Genomic DNA, 17,288 nt, shown 5'->3' on the forward strand with positions numbered 1-17,288 from the left:
TAATTTTATTTGATATTGGGTGTCCCAAGTAAATTCTTTACTGTAGGAGCAGCTCATTTGTTTAAACTGCAATCCTGAGTTTTAGACCCTAAAAACACCTCATCAAAGAATCTTAGTGAACTGGTGACAGCTATACACCTGAAAGATCTTTGAGTATGTGGGCGGAAATGCCAAAATTTTTTTCCCTTTGGGACCAGGAGAAAAAAGCAATTTTTAAAAATCTCCTGGTTGAATTTGAATGTGACTTTCCTATAACTTCGTGCTGTTTAAATGGATTAGTGACTGAGTGCTGCAGCATAATATCTAGAGAATATTTCTAATGTGTATACCTTGAATATGCCCAAGATGGTTTTAAATCAGGTCTTGCAGAGCAATTAAAATTGGATTCAGTAATATGAGAAAAGGAGGCAATAGCCAAACAAAAGACAGGAAGGTCTGATTTACCAAAATAGACATGGAAAGGGATGTAGTATAATCATATCTGGTAAGTAAAAGGTCTCCTAGAAGTGCTAAAATTCTGTTTCAATCATAATTCTAGAGGTCTGGACTGTAAATCCACTTTCTGTGTATTTTGTTAAATAGAGAAGGACTAGAATTATACTCAGGGGGACAGAAAACAGTGTAATTGAGGCCTAAAGATCAGAGCAGACTGTGATGAAAGGGGGAATATATGACAAAAAGTTATTTTGAGAAATCTAGTAATTTCTTTAAAAGATAGCTCCCCCCCTGTGATAGTTGTAAAAAGTAGTGGGAATAGCTTCAGGGATTAAATAAATTCTCTCTGTCTGAATAAATACTAGTGGCAGTGTCAGTATTTTATGGGTCTTAGCACAAACTTCTTGACTACAGGAGGTGTAAGGTAGCATAAAAAAATGTGTGTTTTCTGTTTAATGCAGCTGTTACATACAAAGGAGGTAAAAAGGGGGCTTGATGGAACTCCTGGTGGGTGAGATTTAAGTGTGTCTGGGCTGAAGCAATTCTGTAGAGCTGGGGAAAGACTGAGATGCCATTCCATGGAGTTATTCACCTCCCCTGAGGGAATTGAACCTGCTGTTAATAAGATGATTTTCAATGTCAGGCATCTTCATCTGCTTCCAGACAGTTTAGGAATCAGTGTACTTGAGCACGTTTTCCATCTGCATTCAGACCAAGGGCTGACTTTCTTCTCGCTGAAGTGGAAGCTGTTCCTGCCAGGTGTATATTTTGTTCCTTCAGTGCAGGAGCTGATGTTTGACTCAAGCTGCCAGGAGCAGAGCTGAGGAGGCATGCTTGCAGACAGGCTCTTCATGATCCACCTCATTGTTTTACTGTTTAGTCAGTGTCAGCCACCTTGACTCCAGTTCTGGAGTAGCTTTTATGACAGTATGTAGGGCAGTGGACTTAGGACAATGAACAATTTTGTGCCTTTCTTTTCTTTATCTTTCCCCTCCTGTAAGAAACCATGCTGGTCCTTTTTCTTGAATTAAAGAAACTCATGGTAGTAAGCCAGCTTATCTCCCTGTTTCTGTTGTTATCAATCTCTAATTCTCATTCTTCTTGTGGATAGGTAACTTCTAGCATTTAGATTCTTGTTTGGACCTGATGGTGCATAATTGGATGATATCTGGCATCTGACCATAGCAGTAGGAAATGGGGGGGGAAGGTAAATATTCTTCTTGGACTCCAAGTCCTGGATATTGAGCTGTCTTATATACATATTGAAAGTCCAGTAAAATATGATGCTGATTATCCAAGTAGTTTCTCTTTCAAAAGAACATAGCCTGTTCTGAAGTAATTAAACAGCCATTTTTACGATAGTTCTTAGTGATCTGTGCAGTGCTCATAATCAGATATAGCAATATTGTAAAAGTGATATTTTAAGGACAAATGGAATCTCTGAAGTTGGATACTCGTGCTTGGAAGTGTGACACACTGTCCACTGAGCCTTGCTTGAAACAGCTAAAATTTTACCTGTGAGCTGATGAACATTATTCAACATTTAGATATTTGCTGCTGCAGCCTCAATTCACTTCTGTGGTTCAAGGCAGTCTCAGAACAAATGCTGTGCAAGGGATGGCAACAGAATCCATTTGGTCCTTTGCAGACCTGCTGGTTGAAGGGACTATACATGTAGTTTGTCATTCAGCAGAAGTTGGTTTTGTGGCAATGGGAAAAAAATTAGTGGTTTAATTTCAGGTTCCATAGGAAGAAATAATTTAATCATTCCAAAAAGCTGTTTGAGCTTCTTTGTCCATAACAGACCACTCTTGGTCCTCTGTTCTGATCCCCATTTCTTTCTTCTGTCCCATTTGGTGTGAGTTCTGCCCCTTCTGAGGTTTCACTACACTCTCCCTTCTCTCTGCCTTTTGTGTGTGTGTGTTTTCCAGAACTGCGAAGACTTTGTGAACTTTTCAGTTAAACATGAATGCAAGAATAAAACTGGTAGATGATAACCACGTGAGAAATTGTCAAACAGGTTTAACAAAAGCATCAGACAAACTTAGCAGTGGTCACTAACTGCTTGTGATACCTGACATCATGCCAACAGCTTAGCAACTGATTGCTGGACTAGCTTATCAGTTGATTTCTGCTATAAATTTCCAAATTTGTTTCTTAAAAGGGAATAGTTTGGAGTTTTTTTGTTCATAGGCAGAAAATGTTCATCTGAGTCAGTTTATTTTGTGCTTGCTGTTCTCAAAGAGAAGTTGGCTTCTTTTAAAGTCTGTCTTGTAGACCTCAGTGGATGAATCAAGTAGATGATAAAAATGACCCATTTTAGTCTTTTTGTTTAGTTTGTTATGTTTCTGTATTCTTGGACTGTCCATTGCATATCTGGATTTGTGATTTTTGCCATCCTTTCACTTTTTCTTCTGTTTACTGTTATTTTACCTGCTCTGCAGCAGGATGTGCCAGTTATCACTGCTGTCAAGGACCACCTACTTCACATTTGAAGGGATAGCTCATATTTGCTTCACCAGAAAGTACAAAGAAGTGTGTGGTGAAATAATGTCTTAGAAATATAATTAATCATTTGCTCTGCTTCTAACTATCTTAAGCTGATACAGTTAAACTGATAAGAGTAGACAACTGCATCCAATATCTTTATCCTATCAAAATGACTTAGGAGCTCCCTATTGGATTTAAACTGACAAATGCTATCACATTACAGTAGCATGGCAAAGAGCCAGTTTAGGATTTCAAGCCACAGTTGTGGATCTAATCACACACTGAAACATTTCACACCACTTTTTTATTATTATCATTTGCTTAATTTTTCATTTGTGTGGAATTCATTTCCTAGACATAAAGCCAACAACTCTACCTGTTTTTCAGAAGACAGCAAAGCCTCTCGGCTGTTTTTCCTCTTTAGGCAATTTTTTATCCAGTTATCTTCCAGGCTTGAAGTACTTTCCATAAACTCATTTTGTTTTGAAGTGAACTAGTAAATCTGCACATGATACAAGGGCTGGTTTGTGAAAGGCTTACTAGGCAAGGCCAAGTGCACAGGAGCTGTATTCTTGGGAATTAAAAATCTAATGCCATTATTTAATATTTAAGTAATGGTGCAACAGATGATGATGACAGGGAAAGAAGATTGAAGCTAATTTGTTTATTGTCAATATTGTCCACTCCAAGAAAAATGTCTCTTTGGAATATATTAAGAGAAATATTGCATGTAATATAAGAAAAGCAGCTACTGCTATTCAGAGGACTTCAAGCTTCAACAGAATTGTTGTAGCAGGTTTTTTTTTGGTTATGACAAGTTTTAAGAGGCAACTGGGAAATGAGCTCTATAGTCCAGGAGGTCTCTTAGGTCCTGTCTTGTTGTCATATTACAAAAAATTCTGAAAATAAGTACTCCCTATTTTTTTCTATCTGTCTTCCTCATATTAGGTTGCTTTAAATAATTGTAATTTATTGTTTTTCAAAGTTCAATTCTGTGGAGTACAGTATCCTCTTGGGGAGGTTAGTATGATATTCAGTCTATTTTAGGTTCACCTCAGAAAACCTATTCAGCTGCATAATCTCTGGTAATGATCTTGGGGAGAATAAAAGTACATGCTCAATTACAAGCTCAAAATTTTCCACTAGCAGCAGAAATTTGGATTTAGTTTCTTTATATCCTAACCAATTCTGAGCCAACCCAACCTATTTCAATTGTCAGAATTCAAAGGCTCTTCCAAACTGTACACCTCCAGGAAAGTGAGGCTAATTTGTTTACTTCGGTTAAACAGTGGAATTTTTACAGTATTGTAATTCCAGTATTTTCAGTATATTCATCTTAAACATTTGACAGTAAGAAAAAGCAGGTTTAAGATCCTACCAAAATATCCTCTGCCTGTAGCATATCTTGATTCAAGAATCCAGCTTCCTGCCATTTCATAATGCTTACAGAAATTAATGATGCAGTCTTGTGGTATGGGGCTTGGATAATATTTCCAATACATATGCATTGAAAATTTAGCTTGAAATGTTTTCCTTCAGACTCTGCAAAGCAGTGTAAATTGTGACTTGCAGAGTATGCTGTGAAAAACTCACATAGTAGTGAGTAACCAAATTGTTGGTGCTATTGGAACAGAACGAGGTTTGTCTTGGCTAATTTACAAGCAGTCATTTTGTTTGATCCTGGAATCATGAGGTGCTCATGTGTGTGTCTGAGGACACACAGAACTGGGGAGCTGAGGAGAAAGGGCAGGGTGAAAAAAATAGGATTTACTGTGTAAAGAAGGCAGAATGAAAGACTCATGAAGAGTGAAGTAGTGCAGCTCCAAAGGCACAGAGGAGAGGAGTTTGGTACAGTGAAATGGAGGCAGGCTAAATTATGTTATAATTTGTATTATAAACAGAGCCAGTCATAACCAATGTTGTTGGGTTGTCTTACACTTGCCTTCATAAACAGTTCTGAAGTATCTTTTAAGTGCTTCTCTAGAAAACCTTTATTATATTACTGTAGACCTTTGAAATTCGGCATGACAAAGCTGAAGGCCAAGGAATGTGCCTTCAAGCTGATCATTGGGCTTGGTTAAAATTTGGTCAGGAATTTGCTTACTGAGTTTTTGTATTGTTGAATCCAAATCTGTTTAGAGATCAGTATGCTCAGCTGCTGGAGCAGTCAGATATGAGAACAAATCTCAGACTTGTGTGCAGCCTCTCTGATGCAGAAGTGAGCCCAGTTTACTGTAACCTGGCAAAACCACACAGCAGCTTTTGAAGGAGAGGATGTGATCCCGCCAGGTCCCTCACGGATTGACTTGGATATTAGTGGTGGCTGTGCACAGTCTTTGCAATCTGCTGTGAATGCTGCTCCTTCACCTCATCTCATGCAAGCGCTGCTTTGGTTCAAGAGTTCAAACTTTGCTGGTGGTGCTTGGTAAGTTTCCTTTATTAAAAATATCTTGGGATAGGGATGTTAATAGGAAGGAACAGAGATTGTGAGCAAGCTGTTCTGGCTTGATTTGAAATCCAGCAACAGAAGAAGAAAGGAGGTATTTTTTTAAATCAAACCCAAAATACCCATCTGTATTCCATTCTTTCTCCAATTTTACATTTCTTCCCACACAAACAAACAAAACCAGTCTAACTCACCACCTCCCAAAAACATGCATTCTAAATGCTTGGGAAATAGTAATTTTTATATCTTACAGACCATATTTAGGGCACTCATTTCTGCCTGCTGAGCAAGTGGAGAATGTTCCTTTTTCCCAGATAAATATGACTTTCATGTAACTAGATAAATATTTTTGTTTTCCCAGTGACCTGGAGGTGACTCCTGTGCTTAAATGATGATGGAAGATAAGGGATGTGATGCATTGCCTGTATCTGAGTCCAGGGCTCCCTGAAATACTCCCAGGAACACTAAGGACCAGGATTCACTGTGACAGGGGGAAGCAGAGGAGTGTTTGTCTTCATCCTTTTGCCTATTTAGTACAGCCATTTTCTCCCAAAGCCATTCAATGCAACCACAGGCGTTGGGCATGTGCATCTCTGTGGAGCGTTTGCTGGCACTGTGTAGGGTGTTGGAAAGACAGAGCTCCCCTGGACAGGAGGATGGGGAGGGGATGTGGTGGCAGCCATAGGGGTGACTGTGAAGGACTGGGATCCTGGGCTTCACAAGTCTCTTCTGCTGAGATCATGTACTTGGTATGGCTGCCAGGCACAACCCGTTCCAAAGGGGAGAAATGTAGAAAAGCAAACAGTCTTGCTTCCATTATGGCTTAGAGCAGTTTATGTATTTGCTTGTTGAGTTAGTTGGTGTGTATTAATGGACTTTCATGTGTGTTTCAGTGTGGCAGACTAATTTTAAGAGAGCCTGATAGAAAACTTAGGCATTTATCTTCTGTTCCTCACATCCCTTCCATCAGATAGAGAAGGAAATGGGATATAAATGATGAATAAAGCACATTTCTTGACTTTTCTCCTCATTGATTAGAGATCCCTTTAGCTTCAGAGACATTACACAGAATCTGCATAACCACACATCTTAATCCCGCTTCTATTCAATTACAATATTTTTCTATTAACACCTGTTGTATCTTCTTATCTTACCAGCTCCTTGTGTCTAGGGAGCACAGGGACAGGTGGGACTGGCATGAAAATAACTCAAACGTGGTTACAATCATTTGCAGAACAATTGATTTTGCTGGAATATCAGAACTTTGCTTAATTTTCTTAGCTAAAATCATTGTCTAAATTGCCTAAGCTATCATGCATCTGGGAAAATTTAGTACAGTTGTCAAAATTATCTTGACATGTTTTTTTATGGGAAGATGTTTATCCAATGACAGCTGTGAGTCATGCACAGCAAGTCTAAAAGCTTTCATCTGCTTTCACATCCTCAAGGAGAAGTACCTAATATTTCAAGGCCCATTTCAAGGGCTTTTATTTTGGTAAGGTTGTATTTGGTTGATGGTGTCACCTCTGTGGATCAGAAATAAACACACTTCCAGGGAGATGAGTTCACTTGTGGTACAAATGCATTTTTACTAGGGTCAGGTTAAGTGAGCTAGAGGCTTAAAATGTAAAAAACACTGCACAGTACTGCTCAAGAGATGTGTTTCAATCCAGGTCCTTGATTTCTATTGCATTGTTCCTTCTAGAGGCTGCCACAGCAGATTTGAAACAGGCCAAACCTGCAGCTTGTGCCCAGGAGGAGCATCTGGCTGGTGTTCTTTCTCTTAAGAAGCCACTGGATTTCAAGGAGACAACCTGGTTGCAAAGACTTAGGTGGTAATTTAAATTTAAAAAAGCAGGTGCTGAATTGTCAACAGGGGAAAGGAAAGGGGAAATGTCCCTGTTTTAGTGGAGGAAGCCTCCTCATAAGTTGTTTCAGAGTCCCACTCTTGCATCCCAGGGCCACGGTGTTTCCCTGGAGTGCCCGTGCAGCTCTTGCCTGGCTTCATCTGAATCACCATCGAGGATCCTTGCATGAAAACCAGTGCTTGTTTGTAGCTTTTAAAGTATGTTAAGTGTGGGGATAAAGAAAAACTTTTTTGCCGCAGAGATTTGTGGAGCATGGATGACAGACTCAGGAATCTCCTTCCCTACTGTTTTATTGCTAGAGAAGGGCAGCATTCCCTCCCCACAGGCTGTGCCACCATGCTAAGGATGCTTTTCTGGGACTGTGATAGAGTTCCAGGAAAACTTTGACATGCAAATATTTATTTTAGCTGAAGTTACACCAAGATTTGTTTAGGACAATATATTCTCCACTTCTTAATCTTATCAGTCAGTAATGAAAGAAAATGAAATCCCAGAAAAAAAAAAAAAAAAAAAAAAAAACCACAAAAAAACCCCACACACACACACAAAAAAAAAACACTATTAGGGAAGTAGAATTTATCCATTATCCATTTTATGTAAGAATTTTTCCTTTTGAGAAGCTTCATTTAAAAAAAAATCTGTATTAGTAATATTTTGTTCTTTAATAAAAGCAGAATGTAAAGGTTTTAATGCTAAAAACCCCCAAATAATAAGTACTGTATTCTGCATGACAGTACAAATATTGTTGACTAAGAATGCACAGAAGGTTTGCCGTTACAACAATCAGCAAATTAATTAAAATTATATAGAATAAGGTGTGAAACATTACAATTAAGAATGCAGCATCAAAGATTTTGATGCTGAAACAATTAAGAGAATAAAAAAAATAAATATCTTGATTTTTTGCTCTAGATTAGGGTTATAGTGTATTATGTCTCCACGTGCAACTATGTATTTAAAAGGCAAATTAGGTAATAATTCTTTTCATTCTAAAGAAAGAATGAACTTACGTGGGGCAAAATACTTGTTTGGCTTTCCTCTGGGAAAGCAGTACCACGTTTGAGAGATCCGTGTACGTTGGAGCTGGAAAGGTGAGATGGTCACTGAAATGCCCAGAATGGATGGCATCAGATGAATGTTTTTATGGAATGCAGTTGTTGAACAAACATATTCACAAGTGACATGAGGGCTCTTTTAGTTTCCAGCCAAAATGCCACATGTCACTCTCAGCAAGCAACTTTATGCCAAATATAGAATCTAGTTGAAAGAGTGAAGTGGGCAGCTTTTGTTCCTTGTAGGCTCACCAAATAGAAGGAACATCAGAAAAGTTTCAGAAGTGTTTCTGCAGAGACATTTTTTGTTCTCACCATCAGCTGAAGAGATTTAGTGCCTATGTAGAACATCATTCTCTAATACTATCTAAATATTTCTGCTACTTTGCAATAGTTCAACTATGACTTAGGGAGGCATTTAAACTCATGACACTGGTGTCAGCAACATTGCTCTTGTATCAGAGAAACCTTCGGAAGGTGGTGGCTGTAATTGGTTTTCTTCTGCTCAAGATCCAAGCAGTGGCTGCTGTACAGCAGCGGCAGAACAGAGGGAAGGCAGCACACAGCACCTTCAGAAAATTTGTTCTGAGGCTCTGCTGTATTGATGAAATCTTTGGATGTTGCAGTTATCTCTCAACACTCAGTAAAAGTACTTGCCATGTTTCAAATTGAAACCTCCTGATTTCTTCACTAGTACTCACACTGTTCTTTACTGGCCAAACACTGGGAGAACTCCGTGTGACTTTAACTGTTTAATTATCTTTCTAGCATAATCTACAGATTTTCACTATCTTAGTACTCTGTTGGCTGTAGCTCTGGGAAATGAAAGATCTTGTTGTATATACAACACAAATACATGAGTAATTTGATCTTGGAGCCAGCTGATGTTGTCTTTAATTTTAATTTTCATTATGCCTTTGGCTCTGTAGCTGCTCCAATTTTTTTATTAGACAGTAGTGTATAAAGAGGCAATAGAGGGTTAATTGCAGTTCAGGAAGGTGTTTAAAAACAGCACCAGCTATATCTTATAACAACAACACTTTCTCATGTCTGTGCTTTTTGTCTTTAGAATTTATCCATACTTCCAAATAATATTTTTGTTCTTGCATTGTTTGCAGTAAGTATTCAAGATTCCATAATAATTTTTAAAGGTTAAAAAAGTAACTCTCAAAAATAATCTCTGTGTCTGCCCCTGTAATTAATAATTAGACCACTTTGCCAACTCAATATACAACCACTTTGAAATGTAGCTTAGAAAGTCAAGTGTTAGCTGCTTTTAATCTGGCTGTTGCACAGATGATCACTTTAACAAAAAATCTGCTACTGGCTGAGTATCATGAGAGTTGGAAAGCTGAGGCAGAGCAGTGTCACACTCTGGAAAGAGGGGGTACATAGTTTGGTGTTTGTTGCAGATTGTTGCCTATGACTTTTAAATCTCTATATATGTGCTTTATTTCTCCTTGTGACAGTTTTATTGCCTCACAGTAAAAGCTTCAAAAGTAATTGTTTTCAAAACAGAACCTTATGAAAGATTTTGATTTAAATGAACAATAAATAGAAAAACAGAATACTGGTTAGTGATGTTGGAAGCTAAAGGGAATAGTCCAGTGCTGTGATCTTAGAACAGAAGCAACCCTGAGCCTCTGCAAGAGAAGTGGGCCAAAGCAGAGTAACTTGGCAAAAAAAAAAAAAAAAAAAAAATAAGCTGGGGCTTTTATAATAAGCAATGATATTGCAAGGAATATAGCCACCTTCTTATGTCAGTAGCCAGCCTTGTTTGCTCTGGCAGAGGTAGGGAAGTAACTAAATTTATCTTGATGCTATTTCTCTTAAGCATGTTGTTGTCTCTTAATTACATATTGAATAGCATCTGGTGTTTGAAGAATTATCGAATAGAAACACAGCAGGGGGAAGTGTGGCAGTATTGATGCAAGCTGATACTTTTTCTGCTGCGGTGGTCTGGAGGCTCTCTCCTGGCCACTGAGACATCCTGCTTCTTCCTGAGTCTGGCCTGAGGTGCCCAAATCATCAATTTTGTAACACTGGTGTCAGGCCAAATTTAGCTCTCGATTTTGATTTTGTAATACCAGGTTTTCGTAACTCCTCGAACATGTGGAACTAAACTGTTTCCATCTCTTGTCTTTTTTCCCCTTCAGTCACCAGGGGAAAAAATTATTGAAAACAGTTTCCTGCAGGAGATTCAACAAAAGCGTTGCAGTGCTCTGTTTGTGCGATGAAATCAAAGCAACTGGAAACTGTTTTATTGTCTGAGATTGAGGGATCTATTATTTCAGTGGCACTAAGGAGCCATGGTGGTTTTTGAAAACCCCTCACAGTACACAGCTCTTCCTTAGGTGCTGAATCACCTTGGAAGAGCTCTGCCTTGGGAACACCAGGAGAGCAGCATTTCTCTGCCTCACACCGGTCATGGAAGAGTAAACGTGTTAGTTTGTGAAATACTCATTTATGCCAATACTGCAGGCAGGTCTATTAGCTTACCTAGGAGTTATATGTAATTAAATGGTCTTTATCAACTATTGTATTCCAAAAGCAGAAAGGTAGGACTCTTCTTACTTTAAATTTCTAGTTGGGCAGGGGAAGGAAGTCAACTACAAACCAGACAATTTTGTCTTCCCATTGCTTTGAACAGCTCTTCAAGCATAAATTGTCTGAAATAGCTGCCATAATATGTTTTTATTTTTCAGGCCATGAAGCTTAGGGAATCAGATTTTTAGTATCTACATCATCTCTTTCCTCCTGGGACTGAAGCTGGTTACCATAGCAAAATGGCAAGGAAGCTGATTAGCAAGTAGTACCATTTGGCAAACAGGATATAAATTTATTTTGTTAAGACAGAGGACTGGGAAAAAAAAAACAACAACAACAAAAAAAACCCTATTGCTCCTAGATTTTTTTCTTTGATTGTGTTTTAAAATGGCTGTGTAGAAAATTATTTTGAACAAATATTGAACAAAAATCTCTTGCTCACTAAGAACTGTGACTGCAAATAAAAGGAGCTTCAGTTTTAAATCTCCGCAGATCTTTAATATTTTCACAGAAAAGTTATACAGTAACACAGATAATACAGAGTAATTTCACTCCTTATGTTTCAGAGTGTTGTAAAGGTGCCATGCTGTGATTTAAATGAGCTCCTGCTAAACAGAATAAATACAGATGCCTGTCCCCTCGCTACTTAAAAATTACATTGCAATATAGTTTTTGTTCCAACTTGCTGAAGCATGGTCATCTGAGTCTGTCTTGTAAACCAGTCTGTGAAATTCCTTGGGTTTGTGTAAAGTGACGTTAGTGAATGCTAAAAAGTTAAACTGCTTGGTGTTCCAAAAATCTTATCAATAATGTCAATTCTGATGGTGATTTTTGTACTCCCTGTCTCAGTGTCCAATATGAACCACATAGCCTGGCTGTTTAAGGCATCATCACAGCAACTGTATCTTTGTGCATGGATCCTACTGGGGAGACTTTTTGTTGGCACAACACCAGTTTGTCCAGAAAGACCTAAAAAGAGCTTGTTTTCAGGACTGAGGTGTTCTCTTTCTGCTGGAACAATTTTTGATATGTGTCCTGGCATTTAAACCACCTGTTGTCTCCTGTTCTTTATGCACGACTTGAGTCACTGTTTTGGGGAGGTTTTTTGGGATTTGTGTTAGTGACTGTAAGTGAAATGAAATCTCAGAGTCTTGGGATTAAAGCAGAAAAGTGCTTATTTCCTTAAAACCTTCTTTGTTCTCAGTTTTATCCATTCAATATATATCATACATGCTTATATAATTTTATATTCCCTGACAAATTGTCTAATCACTGCACAACTCCAATAGCGAGGATTTGGGAGTCTTGCTATAATCTGGACATGCAAAATATGCTGTTTAGTTTTAACCATTTTGAGCCCATATGAACCAGATTGAAGTTGTAGAAGTTCTATTCATTGATAGAGAGTCTCAATCAGTGCACCCATGGACCAGCAATCATAGTAAATCCTAAGAAACCCCTATTTTGACACCCTTTTTATGTTTTGTTTTCTTTTGTTTTTCATTAGACTAAGCACTGGCTGAAGGGTTTTTTTATGCTGGGGGGATCTTTCATCTTCAAAAATCATCATTATCACCAAAAAATAGCATCAAATGCCCATTGGAAGCAGCACTGGCTCAGGTTAACTGAGCAGGATTTGCATGAGGCTTGACTGGTGTCTGATCAGCTTGAGGGAGAGAGGTGGAGAACCTTGGATCTGGAAGGATCCAGCCAGGCTTAGAAAGAGCTGAGTGACAATAAAATTGTGAAGGGGATGTGTCAGTTTAGTATTGGGACTTATTTCATGTCCACGTGTGTGACCTGTGTCTTCATCACACCTCTCTGTGATCTGTGGGCTCTGCATGGAGGGACCCATCTGGGGGGGGTGAGAATAATTTCATCCTCGAAAATTTGTTGTCTGCAAATAGATCTAGACTGGTGACAGTCACCTGGGGGTGTCCATGACCTGCAGGTCCTTGTACTGTAGTGTGGCACACAAATGTGGGAACTCACTGTGGGGACATGGCCCAAAACGCAGTGCTTGGATGCAGGAGCTTGGGAAGTTGGAGTATTGCCATCTACTGGCAGCCACCCACAGAGAGGTGTCCCTCCTCTGGCTGTAGTTGATGGTGTTGCTTATTTTGAGCTGAAAGATGAGGTTTTTCTGCCTATGTCCTGTTTTGAATTGGAGTTGTCAATAAAAGAATTGTCACTGTCCATAGCATATGAACATTGTCAGACAGCTGGAGTAATACCAGTCAGATTTCTATGGAGAGGTTGTTACTCTTGGGATGTGAGTCCTTGTTTGATATGGGGGCACCTCCTCTCTCCTTCACAGTGTACAAGTTGATTTGGGGAGTCCTGAGCACCCCCTGTGAGCTCAGGGCTTGAGGGGTTTCCTGCAGCTCTCCTGCCATCCAGAGTGTCTCTGTATTTTCAGGGAATGGGCTGGAAACTGCTTTTTTTATTCTGCAAGTAAAAAATTAATAAAGGCAAAGGATATATTCGGGCTCATTAGGGAATAGAGCAAAGATTTGTATTATTAAGAATCTTAGAGGTTTGACAGTCTTTTTCCCTGGAAGAGATGAGAGATGTTTCAAATAAGTCTGTTCTCAAAGGGTCATCCAGTGCAGCTTGTGCAAGTCTCCAAAAGTCCTACTGGGACTGGCCTCTGTTAAAGGAAATGTTTACATTAAGCCATCAGAACAGGCTTTGAGGATTTTGCTTGAAACAAATACCAGCAGTGGGCATGAATTTTTTTTTTCCTTTTTATTAAAAAATAGTTGGGAAATAAAAGGTTGCAACACAAGTTTTCAGCAAAAGTTATGTGGCTACTTCCTTACAAAACATAACACACTTGGGAGGAGAAGAGTGACATAGCTCTTCCTTCATGCTTGTGCAGCTGAAATATTCTTCAGACTTAGCAACTCATTTCTGTATTCATGCATAGAAATGTAAAAAATTTAGGTTTTTATCTAGAAACATAAAATTTTGAGTTGGAACTATATTATAAAAACTTCTCTGCAACCTTGAAAATAGCAACACTTCAGTATTTCAAGCACTATTTCAAAATAATGGTTAATCTACCTTTGAAATGCTTTTGAGCCAGATATGTAGGTACACAAACATGAAAATATTACTGTTCCACTGCCAGATCTCTCTGCATGAGTTATAGGTGACTTCCAGTGATGGAGCAATGATGCACTTTTAGATTGCTTTATGTCTCAGGAGTTCCCAGATAATAGATAACCAAATGCAAGATTGCAGAATTACCAATGGAATTGTACCTTTTAGTTGTGAAGTAGTACACAGTGGAAAGAACATATATTTGAGGTCATATATAGAAGTTTTATATTTCAAAGACTGTAGAGATAAAATACATTGAAATTAAGAGCCTGAGGTTTCAATGTGTTGGTTTAAGGAGTCATGGAAGGGGCTGGATTCTGGCTGGTGCTTTGTTACCAATGGCAGTTTTCCAAAGTGTAACCAAGTATTTTTCTCTGTTTTTTTTTTTTTTTTCAGCTGGTGTCCAATGTTCTCATCTTCTCCTGTACAAACATTGTAGGCGTGTGTACCCACTACCCAGCAGAGGTGTCCCAAAGACAGGCTTTCCAGGAGACCAGGGAATGCATACAAGCCAGGCTGCATTCTCAAAGGGAAAACCAGCAGCAGGTAAGAGCAACAGTTGGAAATAGAACACGAAAACACTGAAACAGAATTAGCATGCAAATTGTTCCTTTAGGATGGCACTTGCAGGCTTCTTTCTTCATGAGTAATCCAGGCAGAAATAGGTTGTTGTTAGAGGACAGGATTTTTAAAGATTTAAAAGGAAGCTCAAGGGTCTAGTTCTTGTCCAATACCCTGATGGACTTTTCCAGAGACAAGCAACTTATCCAGTGGCATGTGTTCTGTGGATTAAAATTACACAGTACACAAAGAGAGTCTGCATAGTTTTTTTTGCACCCCTCATTGCTGCCAAGTGTTAAATGCAGATGCAACACACAGGCTTTGAACTGACCCTCTTTGTAAGGTTAAAGCCTGGCATGATTGTTAGCCAAGCTACTGCCAAAAGGGAGCTGTAAGGCAGGCAAGAATTGGTCCACACAATGTAATGGTCCTTAATGTCTCCAAAGAAAGTCCTCTTCCCTCCTTTCCCAAAGGTTCCTACCTGCTCACACATCTCTCTAAACCTTATTGGCTTCAAATGAATTGTGTTTGTTCAAAAAGTAAGATTCATCATCAGCTTCATTGGTTTTTTGCTATTAAAAAGCCCTCTTGCTGCCAACATACAGCTTAGTTGTCAGGGAGCTGAATGTATCTGCTCCCCTAATTCATTTGTGGGTTCTCTTGCAATGAATCTCTTGTGTCTCAGAATTAGACACAGAAGGTCTTTTGGGGCATAGCTTAACTATTCCCTTGTTAACACACATCTCTGCCCTGCACTACATCTCATAGTGGTCTGTTCCATCCAATTTGAAATGAATCATGAAATGAGACTTCCATTTATCCCTTGACAGATATCTCAGGGCTTGACTGTGGGTTTGGGGAGAGGTCAGGGGAATTAATCAGCTGGGGAGTCTTTGCATCTCTGTGGCATCTCAGTTTCATTTTCCTTTATGTCCCAGCCCATCTGCATCTATGGATTTGTGTTTTGGCAGTGTTTCACAAGGTACCTCTGGCTGACATAGCTGCTGTTCAATCCTTACTGTGAAATGAAGTGTACACATGCTTATTTGGTACTTTCTGTATGAAAACAAGATTCACACTCAAGACTTTCTCCTTTGCAACGAATATTGTCTCAGAAAGATGAAAGGAGCAGCCACTCCTCCTTCCACACCTTGAAGTGGAGGAAAGGACTGAGCTAAGAGAATGTGCCATTTTCCTCACTGATCACAGCTTTGTCCTCCCTGCTGAGAGGCTGCCTTGGCAGCATGGCTCAGATGCCTGTGCTGTGCTGGATTTGGCCACTTCTGTCTCAGAAGCAGCTCCGTGGGACAGTCCTGACAAATGCCCTATCTTGATGCTTTTTTCTTCTCCCCCTCCCCAGGAAGTACTGTACCATACATAAGAAAGCCAGGACAGCAGAAAAACGTGGGTCAAACCAGTCACTGCCAAGTGCTCTTCACATCCCTGCAGCAGTCACTGCGGGTCCTGGCAGCTGGAGACTCCTAATGAGATTATTTGCTGCTGCAGCCTGCACTGACATTGATCTCCAGGTTCAGTTCAGATGACTCCATGCATAATGCATTGAGATAAGCACGAGGTGACAGCAGACACAAATAAGGACAGCTCAGCCCACATGTCCAAACAGAGGTGGAGGAAAACACAACTGCACAGCCCAACACTGTTATTTATAGTTGCTTGTCTTTTCCTGGAGATCGATGGTGTTCCTGTGTGCTGTTCTTGTTTAAAGGCAAGCAGATTTTCTCAGGCAAATGACCTTGTATTTTCCTTTATTAAGCATCTACCAGCACCCAAAAATAGCCTGAAAGTAAATAGAAAATCCAGAATATCCAATGCAGAAAAGAGATTACTTGTGATTTCATTACTTGAGATTACCTAGGGCCATAACAGGAATTGCTGTTGTTTGTCCAGAACAAAATATTCTTGGATGAAAAATCAGGTGTTCTCCACATTGCATGTCTTCTCTAGCATTGCATATCTTATGTCTCTGTAAAGCTGTTCTCTCCTTTTCTTCATCTCAGCATCACTTTTGGTAAAATGTAACTGTTAATAAACCTGAGGAGATATGGATAATCTTAAAATACTAAATATTCACAGTGATTTGAGGTCATCTTGGGAGAGGACTTCATAAATAGTTAAATTTTTTTTGCAGAGTCATTGTGGGAATGTGTGTGCCCACACACAAATATATCCATGTGCATGTGTGTGAACACAGTAGATCTGTGTTGAACTCCTTCATCTATGTGCCTGTTTTAGAGACTAGTTCTCCTTGGGATGCAGTTGTTTAATGTATAATTCGGTGGAACTATACTTGCATGTTTTTTTGAAGGGAGAATTATATATGGATTTGCTCTTGCATTTTTATCAGGCCAGAATGCTGCCTTGTTATAATACAGCAGTCCTGGCCACCTCACTGGTGCCTAATATGGGGTTTTGCAGCAAGGGCTGCAGCACTTTCTAGTTATTGTATCAAAATGAAAATTGTTCTCTAGTGGAGACCCTAATTTCTCTGCTCCATTTGAAATAAAACACAGGGATTTTGGTGTTTTGAAGGACTTTTCATGTGGCTTGTGCCTTACAAATGCACTTGTTACAGCCTTCTCCTGTTTGCTGCAGAGGTTATTTTCAGTGATTGTGATGACTCCAAGCAAACAGAATAAAGATAATGCTCAGCTCTGTAACACAGCTCAGCTTCCTAATTAGTAGCTGCATGAAGGCATGTTGTGCCACATGCATTTGTTTCACCTGATGAGCCTATCTTATTCTCTGATTATTAGTTCAGAGCAG

The 17,288-nt window shown here is 39.2% G+C and overlaps 1 protein-coding gene across 1 annotated transcript in view; it reads left to right on the top strand.

The window, feature by feature from the left end:
- Window positions 1-17,288, top strand: part of ADCY5 (adenylate cyclase 5) — a 204,570-nt gene that overhangs the window by 105,816 nt on the left and 81,466 nt on the right. The window contains exon 2 of the mRNA XM_021526071.4: window positions 14,340-14,489. Within this exon, the coding sequence (XP_021381746.1) occupies window positions 14,340-14,489 (150 nt within the window). The remainder of the gene's footprint in view (window positions 1-14,339; window positions 14,490-17,288) is intronic.

The sequence above is a fragment of the Lonchura striata genome, chromosome 7 (assembly GCF_050655825.1).
Source record: "Lonchura striata isolate lonStrDom1 chromosome 7, ASM5065582v1, whole genome shotgun sequence".
NCBI classification, from domain to species: Eukaryota; Metazoa; Chordata; class Aves; order Passeriformes; family Estrildidae; genus Lonchura; species Lonchura striata.